The sequence below is a fragment of the Hyla sarda genome, chromosome 4, assembly GCF_029499605.1.
Source record: "Hyla sarda isolate aHylSar1 chromosome 4, aHylSar1.hap1, whole genome shotgun sequence".
Taxonomy (NCBI): Eukaryota; Metazoa; Chordata; class Amphibia; order Anura; family Hylidae; genus Hyla; species Hyla sarda.
The window spans coordinates 215,299,838-215,316,815 of NC_079192.1; the positions used below are offsets into that span (position 1 = coordinate 215,299,838).

A 16,978-nucleotide genomic window follows, 5' to 3' on the forward strand; every position below is an offset into this window, starting at 1 on the left:
CTTCTAAGTATGGAAATACCTCATATGTGGATATAAAGTGCTCTGCAGGCGAACTACAATGTTCAGAAGAGAAGGAACGTCATTGGGCTCTTGGTGAGAGAATTTGGTTGGAATAGAAGTCGGGGGCCATGTGCGTTTGCAAAGCCCCCATGGTGCCCCATGGCCCCCCCCCCCACATGTGACCCCATTTTGGATACGACACCCCTCACGGAATGTAAAAAGGGGTGCAATGAGCATTCACACCCCACTGGCGTTTGAGAGATCTTTGGAACATTGGGCTGTGCAAATGAAAAATTACATTTTTCTTTTTTCGGACGACTGTTCAAGAAATCTGTCAGACACCAGTGGGGTGTGAATGCTCTCTGCACCCCTTGTTACATTACGTGAGGGGTGTAGTTTCCAAAATTGGGTCACATGTGGGGGGGGGTCCACTGTTCTGGCACCATGGGGGCTTTGTAAACACACATGGCCTTCAATTCCAGCCTAATTCTCTCTCCAAAAGCCCAATGGCGCTCCTTTTCTTCTGAGCATTGCAGTTTGCCCGCAGAGCACTTTATATCCACATATGGGGTATTTCCTTACTCAGAAGAAATGGGGTTACATATTTTGGGGGGCTTTTTTCCTATTACCCCTTGTGAAAATGAAAAATTTGGGGTAACACTAGCATTTCAGGAAAAAATATTTTTTATTTTCACGTCCAACTTTAACGAAAATTGGTCAAAGACCTGTGGGGTATTAAGGCTCACTATACCCCTTGTTATGTTCCTTGAGGGCTGTAGTTTCCAAAATGGGGTCACATGTGGGTGTTTTTTTGAGTTTGTCAGAACTGCTGTAACTATCAGCCACCTCTGTGCAAATCACCAATTTAGACCTCAAATGTACATGGCGCTCTTTCACTCCTGAGCCCTGTTTGCGTCTGCAGAGCATTTTACGTCCACATATGGGGTATTTCCGTACTCGGAAGAAATTGCGTTACAAATTTTGGGGGTCTTTTTCTCCTTTTACCTATAGTGAAAATGAAAAGTATGGGGCAACACCAGCATGTTAGTGTAATTTTTTTTATTTTTTTACACTAACATGCTGGTGTAGCCCCTAACTTTTCCTTTTTATAAGGGGTAAAAGAAGAAAAGGCTCCCCAAAATTTGTAATGCAATATCTCCCGAGTATGGAAATGCCCCATATGTGGCCCTAAACTGTTGACTTGAAATACAACAGGGTTCTGAAGTGAGAGAGAACCATGCACATTTGAGGACTAAATTAGGAATTTGCAATAGGGGCAGACCCGGATTGGCGCTTGTCTCCACCAAAATCCTATGGTAGTGTTTCCCAAACAGGGTGCCTCCCGCTGTTTTAAAACTCCCAGCCTGCCAGGACAGTCAATACTGATAGTTGTTGTTTTGCAACAGCTGGAGGCTCTGTTTAAGAAACACTGCCGTATGAGAAGTTTTTAATGTTTATTGGGGGGGCGTGTAAGGGTATATGTATATGTAGTGTTTTACCTTTTATTTTGTGTTAGTGTAGTGTTTTTAGGGTACATTCACATCGGCGGGGGTTCACAGTGAGTTTTCCGCTGGGAGTTTGAGCTGCGACAGAAAGTTTTCCGCAGCTCAAACTTGTAGAAGGAAACTCACTGTAAACCGACGCCAGTGTGAATGTACCCTGCTAACCTTCAACTGCGCTAACCTTCAACTGTTGCAAAACTAAAACTCCCAGAATGCACTGACAGACTGTACATGCTGGGAGTTGTAGTTTTGCAGCAGCTGTAGGCACACTGGTGGGGTACCACTGAGTTAGGAAACAGACTCTAGCTCAGTGATTCCAACCCATGTGCCTCCAGCTGTTGCAAAACTACAACTCACAGCATGTATAGTCTGTCAGTGCATTCTGGGAGTTGTAGTTTTGCAACAGCTGGAGGCACACAGGTTGGAATCACTGAGTAAGGAAACAGACTATAGCTCCGTGTTTCCCAACCAGTATGCCTACAGCTGTTGCAAAACTACAACTCCCAGCATCCACTGACAGCCGAAAGGCATGCTAGGAGTTGTAGTTATGCAACAACTGGGGAAGAACAGTTTGGTGACCGCTAAGTAGTGGTTTCCAAACTGTGGACCTCCAGATGTTGCAAAACTACAACTCCAAGCATGCCCAGACTGTCCTGGTATGCTGGGAGTTGTAGTTTGGCAACATCTGAAGGGCCAGATGTTGCAGCACTACAATGCCCAGCATGCTTGACTTTCTGGGCATTCTGTGAATTGTAGTTTTGCATCATCTGGAGGTCTATAGTTTGGAAACCACTGTATAGTTGATAATTGGCTCCATTGATGCCTATTAGGAAGAAGAAGAAAGAAGCTTCTTCCACCAGCGAACCCGGCTCCATCGCTCACTTCTTTAGCAGCCAGGCTAATGTGGAGCGTGGGCCTGCAATTTCCAAGATGGTGACGTCGGCCGAAGCGAGATCCTCTCAGCGCCAGGCTGGTCGCAGTGCTCCATCCTCTCCACCACTCTCTCATGCATTCCAGGGATCGGTTTGTGAGGACTCTGAGGAAGAGGGTGAGTGGAACTTAAAATCCTACATTAAAGCTCTACCTACTAAGAAAGACTTTGAACGCTGTGTACATAGGCTGGAAACCAGCTACAAGAGAGGTGGATGTATTTTATTGTTTAGTCCTTACCCTTAATTGGCTGACACTGCTCCTATTTTGGGTTGGCGGTAGTTGGGTTTACATCTTTTGTTTGTGGCTGAGGATTGTTGGCCCTACCGTGATAGGTATATGTTTTCTTTTGTTGTCTTGTTTTTATGTTCTCTTCTCTTTCATGTTTCTCCTTTTTTCTGCTGTAGGTCTTCTTTTCCTCTCTTTCCCTTCCCTTCTTGTTCTTTCCCGTCCCTTTTCTGTTTCCCCCCTCCTTCCCTACCTCCACTTCCTTCTTACCATACCATGGATGTACTTTCAATTTGCTCTTTTAATGTAAAAGGCCTTACTCGCCCTGAGAAGAGGCAGCAAATCTCCTGTTATTTACAGTGTCATAAGATCTCAGTGGCTCTCTTCCAGGAGACTCACTTTCGGACCTCGACCTGTCCTGTTATACGGGACCGCCAATATCCTGTTTGGTTTCATTCCACTAATGCTGAAGCCAAGTCCAAATGTGTATCTATTGCCTTTCATAGGTCATTCCAGCCCTCTATTCTGAAGTTTTCAGTTGCTTCTGTTTATTTCCCTAACCAGTGTCAGGTGGCTTTTGCCTCCAGAGTTCTTCGCCTGCTGGATTAGTTTGTTAGATCCTCCCAGGTTCTTTGGTGGAGACTTCAATTGGGTGTGGTATGGTCGGACCATGCTCCGGTTCTTGCCAGGTTTCAATTTTACCAGGGTGGTCCCCGTGCCTTCTCGTGGAGACTAAATGACAATCTGCTCAGAGACACTTTATGTGCAGCTGAGGTAAATCGTACTATCTCTGAATTTTTGAAGATCCATCAATCTGACCCCGCTGCGCCTCCTCTTAAATGGGAGGCCTTAAAATGTATGATCTGTGGTATTTTTATAGCTCATGGTACTCGCCTGAAACGGGCTAATGGCCAGAAGTTGCGTTCCTTTTTTGAGACCTTAGCCTCACTAGAGTCCTCCAATAAGCGTACTTACTCAGAGGTGACTCGGGCTCCGATTTCTACAGTGCGGCAGCAACTTCTCAATTGTCTCGATCAGCTGTGTCTCCAGGAGAGGGCGCATCATGGTTACTATGAATATGCCGACAAGTGTGGCTCCTGGTTGTCCCGGGCCTTACATACCTCCTCCTATGTTCTTTCACTCAATTCTCCCACCCTGTGTAAAGTTCATGCCACGCAACATATCGTAACCGAGTTTCGCTCATATTACCAGTCACTATATAATATCAGAGGTAAATTTGCTGATCTCCCCCCCTCTGCCCTTTGCAGCAAAATAGAGCAATATCTTGTTAAATAGTGTACCTTCTTTACCCCCTGATAAATGGGATCACCTTGAATGTCCACTAGAGTCTGGGGAAGTGTTGGAAGTCATCAAGGGTCTTAAAAATGGGAAGAGCCCCAGACCCGACGGCTTTACAGTCTGTTTCTATAAAATGTTCTCGGAGTTGGTTTCTCCGCCTTCAACTCCGTTGTGGACAGTGCTTCTTTCCCTACTCAGGCTCTCTCGGCCCATAACACTGTGATCCCTAAGCCCATCAGGGACCCTGCTTGTTGTAGCAATTATGGACCCATATCTCTCTTGAATCTTGACATCAAGATTTATTCCAAGATTCTGGCTCTTTGTCTAGGTCCCTTGCTCACATCTTTTATTCATACAGATCAAGTGGGCTTTGTCCTGGGGAGGGAGGCCAGGGACAACACCCTGAAAACATTTTCCCTCATTGCCGCCACCAGATCCCGTGGTCTTCCACTCAGCTTGCTTTCTATCTACGCCGAAAAGGCCTTCGATATTGTGGGGTGGGATTTTTTAAATTTGGCCTTAGCTCATTTAGGTATGGGTCCCTGTTTCCATGGCCCTGTATAGTGGAGACATGGCTCAGGTTAAAGTAAATGGTAACCTATCTGCGCCCTTTCCCATTCATAATGGAACAAGACAAGGGTGTCCCTTTCCCCCCTTCTTCATGTTATCGCCATGGAGTATTTGGCGACGGCACTGTGGCATAACGTGTCAATTCCTGGCCTTTCCTTACCTTCCTGCTCTTATATGCTTTCTCTATAGGCGGATGATTTGTTGTTATACGACCTTTTCCCCCATGTTTCTATTCTTGCTGTCCTCGCAGAGTTCTGGGAGTATGGGGACCTCTGTCATTTCAAAATCAATGCCCATAAATCTGTCTCCATGCCCCCTGAGCTCTTTGCTTGGATTTCTTCTCAGTTTCCTTTCAGCCCCCAGACTCGTTCTCTCCGATAGTCAGGAATACACGTAGTGGCTGACCTTAAAGGGGTTATCCAGGAAAAAACTTTTTTTAATATATCAACTGGCTCCAGAAAGTTAAACAGATTTGTAACTTACTTCTATTAAAAAAATCTTAATCATTTCAGTACTAATGAGCTGCTGAAGTTGAGTTGTTCTTTTCTAAGTGCTCTCTGATGACACTTGTCTCGGGAACTGTCCAGAGTAGAAGCAAATCCCCATAGCAAACCTCTTCTACACTGTGCATTTTCCGAGACAAGCAGAGATGTCAGCAGAGAGCACTGTTGCCAGACAGAAATAAACAACTCAACTTCAGCAACTGATAATTATTGGAAGGATTAAGATTTTTAAATAGAAGTAATTTACAAATCTGTTTAACTTTCTGGAGCCAGTTGATATAAAAATTTTTTTCCTGGAATACCCCTTTAACAGCTTGTTGAGGTCAATTACTTACCCTTATTGCAGGTTCTAGAGAGGGATCCTTCTTCCTGGGGGTGCTCCCGCTCTCTTGGTTCGACAGAATAACTACGGTTAAAATAGATGTCCTTTCTAGGCTCCTTTATCTAATGCAGACTCTTCCATTCCACGTACCCACCTCCTTTGCCAGACTCTGCTCCATGGTGACCCGATTTATTTTGTCTCCGTGAGGTCCCCGTTTACGTCATCAGTTGTTGGTTCAGAGTAGGGAGAAGGGGGGACTGGGTTGCCGGACTTTCAAATGTACTACAGGGCAGTGATATGCTCCCCTGTTCTAGACTTTTACCATCATGCCGCTATCAAGCAATGGATTAATCTTGAGATAAGTTTATCCCCTTTACACCCTGCCGCCCTCCCATGGCTTCCCCCTTCCCCCCGCCCATCAGGTTGGGCTCTCCCCTACCTTTCCATTTTTTTTTTGTATGGTACTCTTGGGATAGCTTTTGGGAGTCCTTTTCTTTCGTTGGTGGGTTCTCCCCCTTAATAGACCTTAGTATGCGGGGAAACGCCCACTTTTTTTTCACCTTCCTTCCCTGCCCTCCCCTCCCCTGATACCCTACTTATATAGGTTTGATATTGTCGTACTTCTGGAAAAAATCATAACTACAAGCAGGAAATTGTATATGTTTAAAATTGTCATCTTCTGACCCCTATAACTTTTTAATTTTTTCGCGTCCGGGGGGGTATGAGGGCAATTTTTTTGTGCCGTGATCTAGTTTTTAGCTGTACCATTGTATTGATTGGATTTTTTGATCGCTTTTTATTCATTTTTTCTTGATATAAACAGTAACCAAAAATACGCTATTTTGGACTTTGGAATTTTTTTGCGCATACACCATTGACCGTGCGGTTTAATTAACAACATATTTTTATAATTCGGACATTTCCGCACGTGGCGATACCACATGTTTATTTTTAATTACACAGTTTTTTTTTAAATGGGAAAAGGGGGGTGATTCAAACTTTTATTAGGGAAGGGGTTAAATGATCTTTATTCACTTTTTTTTGCAATGTTATAGCCACCATAGGGGGCTATAACACTGCACACACTGATATTTTACATTGATCAATGGTTTCTCAAAGGAAACCATTGATCAATGATTCTGCTGCTTGACTGCTCATGTCTGGATCTCAGGCACTGAGCAGTCATTCGGCGATCGGACAGCGAGGAGGAAGGTAGGGGACCCTCCTGCTGTCCTACAGCTGTTCGGGATGCTGCGATTTTGCCGCGGGGATCCCGAACAGCAATGTTTTAATTTCACTTTAGACGTGGCGATCAACTTTGAACACCGCGTCTAAAGGGTTAATAGCGCGCTACTAGCCACGGGTCCCGGCCGTTGTTAGATGCCGGTCCCGACCCGCTATGACCCTGCGCTGTGGCCCCGCGTCATAGAACGGGAGCGGACTCAGGGCATACAGGTACACCCTAAGTCCTTAAGGAGTTAAACTATGCCTTCACTGTATTTATACCTGTTCTTGCTAAAGCCCTGCATGGCCCCATATGCTTTATTATTCATGCGTGACTTTTCGCTCTATACCATTTCATTGTTGTTGTTTATTATTGTGTTTCTTGAAACTAATAAAAAACAGATTTGCCTTTTAAAAAAAGTACCTTTAGTATAGGCCTACTTGGATTCTGTTGCCATAGATTTTTTTTCTGTCCAACTAAGTAACAGAACACAGGAACACAGAAAATTCAACCTGCTATGCTATCTTGATACATTCCACTTTAGGGTGGGGTCACATATTCCTTACTTTACTTCAAAGGGGTACTTCGGTGGAGAACAATTTTTCTCAAACTGGTGCTACAAAGTAAAACAGATTTGAAAATTACTTCTATTAAAAAATCTTCATCCTTCCAATACTTATCAGCTGATGTATGCTCCAGAGTAAGTTGTATGGTTCTTTTCTGTCTGACCACAGTGCTCTCCTCTGTCCCTCATGTCAGGAACTGTCCAGAGTAGGAGCAAATCCCCATAGCAAACCTCTCCTGCTATGTACAGTTCCTAACATGGACAGAAGTGTTAGCCGAGAGCACTTTGTTCAGACTGAAAATAACTTTACAATTTCCTGTGGAGCATACAGCAGCTGATAAGTACTGGAAGGATTATGATTTTTTAATAGAAGTAATTTACAAATCTGTTTAACCTTCTAGTACCAGTTGATTTGAAAAATAAAAATAAAAATTAGTTTTCCACCGGAGTACCCCTTTAAGGCCCTGTTCACATCATATGCTTGCATCCTTTTGAAAACGATGTTATAAAACAGGATTCAACAAGAGACAAAAACATAATGTTTTAGAAACTTAAACTGCCTGGAATTATTTTTTAACCCATTCATGCCCTATGACGTATAGTTATCTACTTTATATATGTATGTCATTTCGAGTTACTGAAGTGAGTGCACTTGTCATTGAAATGAGTGCACTTACTTCAGAAAAAGGGAGAAATGCCTGTGATAAGCTGCCAGGACACAAAACTACTGCTGGACAGCAGCAACTGTGCCGATGCCTAGTATTAACCCTTTAGATCCCTGGATCAAAAGTTTAAAATTCCTGCTGCTGGTGGGTACAGGGGCTTATCAGGACCACTATGGGGAAAAAGTGGGATCCTAATAAGCTGGAATGACAGCTGGGATGAGGTTACTTCATTGCTGTCCAATCACCTCATTGCTGTCCAATCACCGCTCCAAGTATACAGGATGCCTAAGCAGCCTGTACAAGTGAAGCACTGATAACAATGATCAATGCTATGCTTATGGCACAGCAATTAACAGTGAATGCAATCAAAAGACTGCATGTAATAGTCCCCCGTGTGGACTGAAAAATAGTGAAAAAGTAATAAATGTGCATGAGCCCCCACCCCAATAAAAGTTGAAATCCCCTCCCCTTTATCCCATTTTTCAAATAAATTAAATAAATAAAAATAAACATATTTGGTAAAAGCATATTCATTTTCTTATAAAAAACTATACTTTTTTTAAAGTAGTAAAATTTCACAAAACACGTAAATATTACGTATCTTTGTAATAGTATGGACCTACATAATTAATATTTTGTCCAACACTTCGATTTTGTGGCAACATAAGAAATGTCATTACAAGGTATAATTTGTCCCGCATGAAACAAGCCCTCACATTTTCCCATATAGGTGGAAAAATTACAAAGCTATGGATTTCAAAAGACGAGGAGGAAAGAAAAAAACAACAACAAAAAAGGAAAACTAAAAACAACTCTGCATCATGGATTAAGAAAGCCAATGTTCATATTTAGATGGGTAACCATTATGGGTTTTATTGAACTGACTTTATCCTTTTTTTATGTTCTGTATTTAACTGTTTTGTCATACATTGTCAATTAAGCCTGCATGATATATCGCAATCAAATTGTGATTATTGCGAATTACAATATTTTGATTTAGCCCTTATAAAAATTAGGTGATTACCTGCTCCAGCGGTGGCTCCATCAGTGGCTCAGGCTAATACAGCAGTGGCGACTCATGCTCCGGCAGCGGCAGATAAGACACTGGCACCAGCGGAAGGAATTAAAAAGACACTCACTTAAGCACACTCACGGCGCAGACACGGCGCAGGCGTAAGACACAGTGACACAGTGCTGCAGTCGTCCTCCACATTACTGAGAGCAGGGGAATTACTATATGGGGGGGGGGAATGACTATATGAGGGAGGAGGAATGGCTATATGAGGGGGGGTTGACTATATGAAGGGGTGGGAATGGCTAAATGATGGGGAGGAGGAGAGGCTATATAAGGTGGGGGGATGACTATATTTGGGGGGGGGAATGACTATATGGGGGAAATTACTATATCAATTTCATATAGCTGTCCCCCCTCATATAGCCATTCCTCCCCGTCATGTAGGCGCTCCCTCCTCATATAGCCATCCACCCCCCCCCCCAAATATCCATTTCCCCCCATTTCATATAGCCACCTTGCCTCATAGCCATTCCCCTAATTTCGTATAGTCATTCCCCTCATTTCATATTATGACATGAGGGAATTGGCTATATCCAATGAGGGAATTGGACATGAAATGGAAGGGATTTCACCATTTGTTTATTACAATGGGGCAAAACAAAGTATTTAGTCAGCCACCAATTGTGCAAGCTCTCCCACTTAAAAAGATGAGAGAGGCCTGTAATTTTCATCATAGGTATACCTCAACTATGAGAGACATAATGAGAAAAAAAATCCATAAAATAACGTTGTCTGATTTTTAAAGACTTTATTTGCAAATTATGGTGGAAAATAAGTATTTGGTCAATAACAAAAGTTCATCTCAATACTTTGTTATATACCCTTTGTTGGCAATGACAGAGGTCAAACGTTTTCTGTAAGTCTTCACAAGGTTTTCACACACTGTTGCTGGTATTTTGGCCCATTCCTCCATGCAGATCTCCTCTAGAGCAGTGATTTTTTGGGGCTGTCGCTGGGCAACACAAACTTTCAACTCCCTCCAAAGGTTTTCTATGGGGTTGAGATCTGGAGACTGGCTAGGCCACTCCAGGACCTTGAAATACTTTTTACAAAGCCACTCCTTCGTTGCCCGGGCGGTGTGTTTGGGATCATTGTCATGCTGAAAGACCCAGCCACGTTTCATCTTCAATACCCTTGCTGATGGAAGGAGGTTTTCACTCAAAATCTCACGATACATGGCCCCATTCATTCTTTCCTTTACACAGATCAGTCGTCCTGGTCCCTTAGCAGAAAAACAGCCCGAAAGAATGCCCCCCCATGCTTCACAGTAGGTATGATGTTCTTTGGATGTAACTAAGCATTCTTTCTCCTCCAAACACGACGAGCTGAGTTTTTACCAAAAAGTTCTACTTTGGTTTCATCTGACCATATCACATTCTCCCAATCCTCTTCTGGATCATCCAAATGCTCTATAGAAAACTTCAGATGGGCCCGGACATTCACTAGGTCCCCCTTGTGGTTCTGGGATTTTGGCTCACGGTTCTTGTGATCATTTTGACACCACGGGGTGAGATCTTGCGTGGAGCTCCAGATCGAGGGAGATTATCAGTGGTCTTGTATGTCTTCCATTTTCTAATAATTGTTCCCACAGATGATTTCTTCACACCAAGCTGCTTGCCTATTGCAGATTCAGTCTTCCCAGCCTGGTGCAGGTCTACAATTTTGTTTCTGGTGTCCTTCGACAGCTCTTTGATCTTGGCCATAGTAGAGTTTGGAGTGATTGTTTGAGCTTGTGGACAAATGTCTTTTATACTGATAACAAGTTCAAACAAGTGCCATTAATACATGTAACGAGTGGAGGACAGAGGAGACTCATAAAGAAGAAGTTACAGGTCTGTGAGAGCCAAAAATCTTGCTCATTTGTAGGTGTCGAAATACTTATTTTCCACCATAATTTGCAAATAAATTCTTTAAAAATCAGACAATGTGATTTTATGGATTTTTTTTATTATGTCCCTCATAGTTGAGGTATACTTTAATGAAAATTACAGGCCTCTCTTATCTTTTTAATTGGGAGAACTTGCACAATTGGTGGCTGACTAAATACTTTTTTGCCCCACTGTATATCGCAATAGCATATTGAAATTTCAATATTTAACTCCATAATTGCAATTGCACATTTTCCCCAAATCGTGCAGCCCTACTGCCAATTAGTTATACTTACTTGATCTGTAATGCTGGTCCCAGAGATATCAATGGAAATAAGAGAAGCCATATTCCCAAGGAGTTCAATACCAGAGTCAGTCACATTTTCACAAAAGCGAAGGCTCAGGAAGTTTAGATTGTGACATCTACAATTTGGAGAAGATCACACAGCATAAATAAATTAAGCATAACATGACTTAGTTTTTTTCACCAATTTTTGGGGTTTAACCCCTTAAGGACTCAGCGTTTTTCAGTTTTTGCATTTTCGTTTTTTCCTCCTTACCTTTTAAAAATCATTACCCTTTAAATTTTCCACCTAAAAATCCATATTATGGCTTATTTTTTTGTGCCACCAATTCTACTTTGCAGTGACATTAGTCATTTTACCCAAAAATCCACGGCAAAACGGAAAACTCATTGTGCGACAAAATTGAAGAAAAAACATCATTTTGTCATTTTTGGGGGCTTCCGTTTATACGCAATGAATTTTTTTATCATTATTCTGTAGGCCCATACAGTTAAAATGATACCCTACTTATATAGGTTTGATTTTGTCGTACTTTTTTCTTTTTCCGCATATAGGGATGTATCATTAGGAGTCATAGGGAGTGCTAATTTTTTGCGCCATTATCTGAAGTTTTTATCAGTACCATTTTTGTTTTGATCAGATTTTCTGACACTATTTTGGACTTTGGCCATTGACCGTGCGGTTTAATTATCGATGTATTTTTATAGTTTGGACATTTACGCACACGGCGATACCACATGTTTATATTTATTTTTATTTTTTTATTTTTTATGGGAAAAAGGGGGTGATTCTGACTTTTATTAGGGAAGGAGTTAAATCACATTTATTAACACTTTTTTTTTTTACTCTTTTTTGCAATGTTATAGCCTCCATAGGGGCTATAACATTGCATACCCTGATCTCTTACACTGTTCACTGCCATGCAATAGCAGGGCATTGATCAGTGTTATTGGCACTTGACTGCTCCTGTCTGGATCTCAGGCATGGAGCAGTCATTCGGCGATCGGTCACCGAGTAGGCAGGTAGGGATCCTCCTGGTGTCCTGCAAGCTGTTCGGGATGCCGCAATTTCCCCGTGGCGGTCCTGAACAGCTCAACTGAGCTGCCAGGATGCTTTTGGTTTCACTTCAGACGTGGAGGTCAGCTTTGATTGCCGTGTCTGAAGGGTTAATACCGCGTTCGGGTGGCGGGTCCCGGCCGTTGATGGCTTCCGGGCCAACCCATATGACACGGGGTGACCGTGTGACCCCGCGTTATATCGCAGGAGCCGGCGCAGGATGCAAATATACGTCCTGCATCGTTAACGGGGTACTCCGGCGCTAAGACATATTATCCCCTATCCAAAGGATAGGAGATAAGATGCCTGATCGCGGGGGTCCCGCCGCTGGGGACCCATGTGATCTTGCACACAGCACCAGGTTAGAATCAGTCCCCGGAGCACGTTCGCTCCGGGTCTGATTACTGGTGATCACAGCATTGTGACGTCAGGGCCCCGCCTCATGTGACATCACGCTCCGCCCCCTGAATGCAAGCCAATTTGAGGGGGCATGACAGCTGATTTGCGTCAATTCCGGGTCATACGGGGGTTAACTTTCGGTTTCCCAGTTCTGCCCACCCACAGTAGGCTGGGCAGAACGGGGAAATCGACGAGGACCGGCGCCAAAGGTCCACTTACCCATCGGCGGCGGCAGCGAATGTCAGCAGTGATCGGCGGCAGAAGAGGACGGCGATGCGGCTCCCTGGATCCTACGGAAGCCAGTGAGTTGCCTAGCATCATCTGGAGGGCTACAGTTTGAGACCACTATACAGTGGTCTCTAAACTGTAGCCCTCCAGATGTTGCAAAACTACAACTCCCAGCATGCCGAGACAGCTGTCTGCTGTGTGGGTATGCTAGGATTTGCAGTTTTGCAACAGCTGGAGGGCTACAGTTTGGAGATCACTGTGCAGTGGTCTCTAAACTGTGGCCCTCTAGATCTTGCAAAACTACAACTCCTAGCATGCCCACACAGCAGTTTGCTGTCTGGGCATGCTGGGATTTGCAGTTTTGCAACATCTGGAGGGCCACAGTTTGGAGATCACTGTGCAGTGGTCTCTAAACTGTAGCCCTCCAGATGTTGCAAAACTGCAAATCCCAGCAAGCCCAAACAGCAAACAGCTGTCTCGGCATGCTGGGAGTTGTAGTTGCGTACCTCTAGCTGTTGCACAACTACACTACACTAACACATAATAAAGGGTAAAACACTACATATACACCCCCTTACACTGCCCCCCCCCCCCAATAAAAATGAAAAAGTATTGTACAGCAGTGTTTCCAAAACGGAGCCTCCAGCTGTTGCAAAACAACAACTGACTGTCCAGACATGCTGGGAGTTTACCAACAGCTGGAGGCACCCTGTTTGGGAATCACTGGCGTAGAATACCCCTATGTCCACCCCTATGCAATCCCTAATTTAGTCCTCAAATGCGCATGGCGCTCTCTCACTTCGGAGCCCTGTCGTATTTCAAGGAAACAGTTTAGGGCCACATATTCCGTACTCGGGAGAAATTGCACAACAAGTTTTGGGGGGCTTTTCTCCTTTTATCCCTTATGAAAAGGAAAAGTTGGGGCTACATCAGCCTGTTAGTGTAAAAAATAAAAAATGACACTAACATGCTTGTGTTGCCTCATACTTTATATTTTCACAAGCGGTAAAAGGAAAAAAAAGACCCCCAAAATTTGTAATGCAATTTCTCCTGAGTACAGAAATACCCCATATGTGGGCGTAAAATGCTCTGCGGACACACAACAAGGTTCAGGAGTGAGAGCGCACTATGTACATTTGAGGCCTAAATTGGTGATTTGCACTGGGGTAGCTGATTTTACAGCGGTTCTGACATAAATGCAAAAAAATAAATACCCACATGTGACCTCATTTTGGAAACTACACCCCACATGGAATGTAACAAGGTGTTTGATGAATTTTCATTAAAGTTGGATGGGAAAATGAAAGAAAAATATTTTTTCACTAAAATGCTGGTGTTACCCTAAATTTTTCATTTTCACAAGGGAAAATAGGAAAAAAGCCCCCCAAAATTTGTAACCCCATTTCGTCTGAGTAAGAAAATACCCCATATATGGATGTAAAGTGGTCTCCTGGCGCACTACAATGCAAGGTCGCGTGTGTTTACAAAGCCCCCATAGTGCCTTAACAATGGACCCCCCCACATGTGACCCCATTTTGTAAACTACACCCCTCGTGTAATGTAATAAGGGGTACAGTGAGCATTTACACCCCACAGGTGTATGATAGATTTTTGGAACAGTGGTCCGTGAAAATGAAAAATTTTATTTTTTATTTGCACAGCCCACTGTTCTAAAGATCTGTCAAATGCCAGTAGGGTGCAAATACTCATTGCACCCCTTATTCAATTCTGTGAGGGGTGTAGTTTCCAAAATGGGGTCACATGTGGGGGGGTCCACTGTTCTGGCACCACGGGAGGCTTTGTAAACGCACATGGCCCCTGACTTCCATTCCAAACAAATTCTCTTTCCAAAAGCTCAATGGCGCTCCTCCTCTTCTGAGCATTGTAGTGTGCCAGCAGATCACTTGACGTCCACACATGGGGTATTTCCATACCGTAAAATTTGGGGGGAAAAAAGCATTTTAGTGATTTTTTTTTCATTTACACATCTAACTTTAACAAAAAGTCGTCAAACACCTGTGAGGCATTAAGGCTCACTGTACCCCTTGTTACATTCCTTGAGGGGTCTAGTTTCCAAAATAGTATGCCATGTGGGTTTATTTTTGCTGTTCTGGCACCATAGGGGCTTTCTAAATGCGACATGCCCCCCAAAAACCATTTCAGCAAAATTTGCTTTCCAAAAGCCAATGTGACTCCCCTACAATTTTTTCGGGTCGGCCCCCTTATACATAGCACACTAATATAATCAGCCCTGGTTGGGATACACTGGCATACACACACAAAAGAGACTACAACTCCCAGCATGTGTCATTCAGGAGTCTTCAGTCTGTGGTATAACACCAGCATGCTGCCTCTGTAGTGTCCTGGGGGTTGTAGTTCACCACACCTCTACAGGGCATACACCAGTGTTTCTCAACCAGGGTGCCTCCAGGTGTTGCAAAACTACTACTACCAGCATGCCCGGACAGCCAAAAGCTCTCCGGGCATGCTGGGAGTTGTAGTTTTGATACAGATGACGACACCCTGGTTGGGAAACAGTGCACATTGGTTGTAATATACTGAATAGGCTAGGCCAGTGTTTCGCAATCAGTGTGCCTCCAGCTGTTGCAAAACTACAACTCCCAGCATTCCCAAAGGCTGTCAGGGCATGCTGGGAGTTGTAGTTTTACAACAGTTGGAGGCACATTGGTTTGGAAACACTGGTGTAACATAATGGCCCTCATTTACTAAAGTCCAACTGACTCCTTTTCTCGGTTATTGCACCTAAATTTTAGTCTCAACGTCTGTGCGACTATTTATGCGACCAAATTTTAGTCGCACAACCGTGTTTTATGCAAAAATGGGCATTTTACCGACAAAAAACAAAAAATACTCGGAGTACTTCCAAAATCACTCTAGAAAAAGTGTGAGTTTGCCTCACACAATAACCGACAGCCAAGAGGCCGAGTGAAATTCAAAAAATGGAGTGATTTCTAACAAGGGACTATTTGCCATTGTGTTTTGTGTGAAAGTAACTTGTTTTATAATATTGAATGCTTTTGTGATAGTTAATGTTTATATATTTTTTTCTTTTTAACACATTTGCAATATTGGGTTTAAATCAATTTAACACCAAGCTGATAAACAAGGATAATTGTTGAAATGTTTGAAAAATTATAACACATTTGATTCATTATAACACATTTGAATACTTTTGATTCATGAAAACATTTTTAAACAAACAAGTCTAAACCCTTTTGACTCACACAACTAATTTCTTTTGTTCGGAGTTTGTGCGACACAATTCACTAGTGTGACACAAAAAAAAACTTGCAACAGAAAAATATGTGCAACAGAATAGTAAATAAGCCTGAAAAAAAAAAAAGACGAGTGATATTGAAATCACTCCAGAATAAATACTCCACTCTTAGTAAATGAGGGCCAATGTGTATGCTGAATAGGCTAGAACAGTGATTCCCAACCAGAGTTCCTCCAGCTGTTGCATATCTACAACTCCCAGCATGCCCAAAGTCTGTCCAGGCATGCTGGTAGTTGTAGTTTTGCAACAGCTGGAGGCACACTGGTTTGTAAACACTAGCATACACACATTACAGGGACTACAACTCCCAGCATGTGTCATTCAGGAGTCCCCCCCACCCTTCACACATAGAAATCATCCCCAGTCCAAGATATATTCCCCTGCAGTCTATACCAGTCTGTGCACTTTGTTAACACTCTTATCTTCTCGGTCTTCTTTCAGTGCAGACCTGCATCTTCAGAAGACAGAGCAGGGGGAGGGAAGATGAGGAGCTGTGTATGTCCTCTCTCTCCCCCTGCTCTGGCTTCCTTCTCTCATGCACACCTGTGTCCTCAGGGAGGGGAGATGAGGGGGCGTGGCTTCTTTCACTTATGCAGTTCTGAAAGAACAGAGAAAAAAAAAAGCCCTGACATGTTGTCCACAGCCTAATCCTAACATGGCCGACGTTGTGGACAACAGTAAGAGATCCAAAACAGAACTACAGAACTTCCTGGCCCACAAACAGGTAAGAAAAAAAGACACATGCTACACAAACATATAATACATGTCAATTGCAAAAAACATGAACATTAAGAGATGCAATATAGCCAAAAATCTTAACCACCGGAGTACCCTTTTAATACACATTACTGCTATCATCGTGAAAAAATGTATTATTTATAGTTGGTAACACTGTGTGCTATTACAGCAGAAGGCGGTGTAATGATTCTAATACTAACAT

General features: G+C 43.1%; 1 protein-coding gene across 2 annotated transcripts in view; it reads right to left on the reverse strand.

Annotated features, from left to right (window-relative positions):
- FBXL13 (F-box and leucine rich repeat protein 13) overlaps nucleotides 1–16,978 on the reverse strand; it is a 278,659-nt gene that overhangs the window by 54,331 nt on the left and 207,350 nt on the right. For both annotated transcript variants that reach the window (XM_056573484.1, XM_056573483.1), the window contains one exon: nucleotides 11,049–11,175. In XM_056573484.1, coding sequence (XP_056429459.1) covers nucleotides 11,049–11,175 — 127 coding nt within the window. The remainder of the gene's footprint in view (nucleotides 1–11,048; nucleotides 11,176–16,978) is intronic.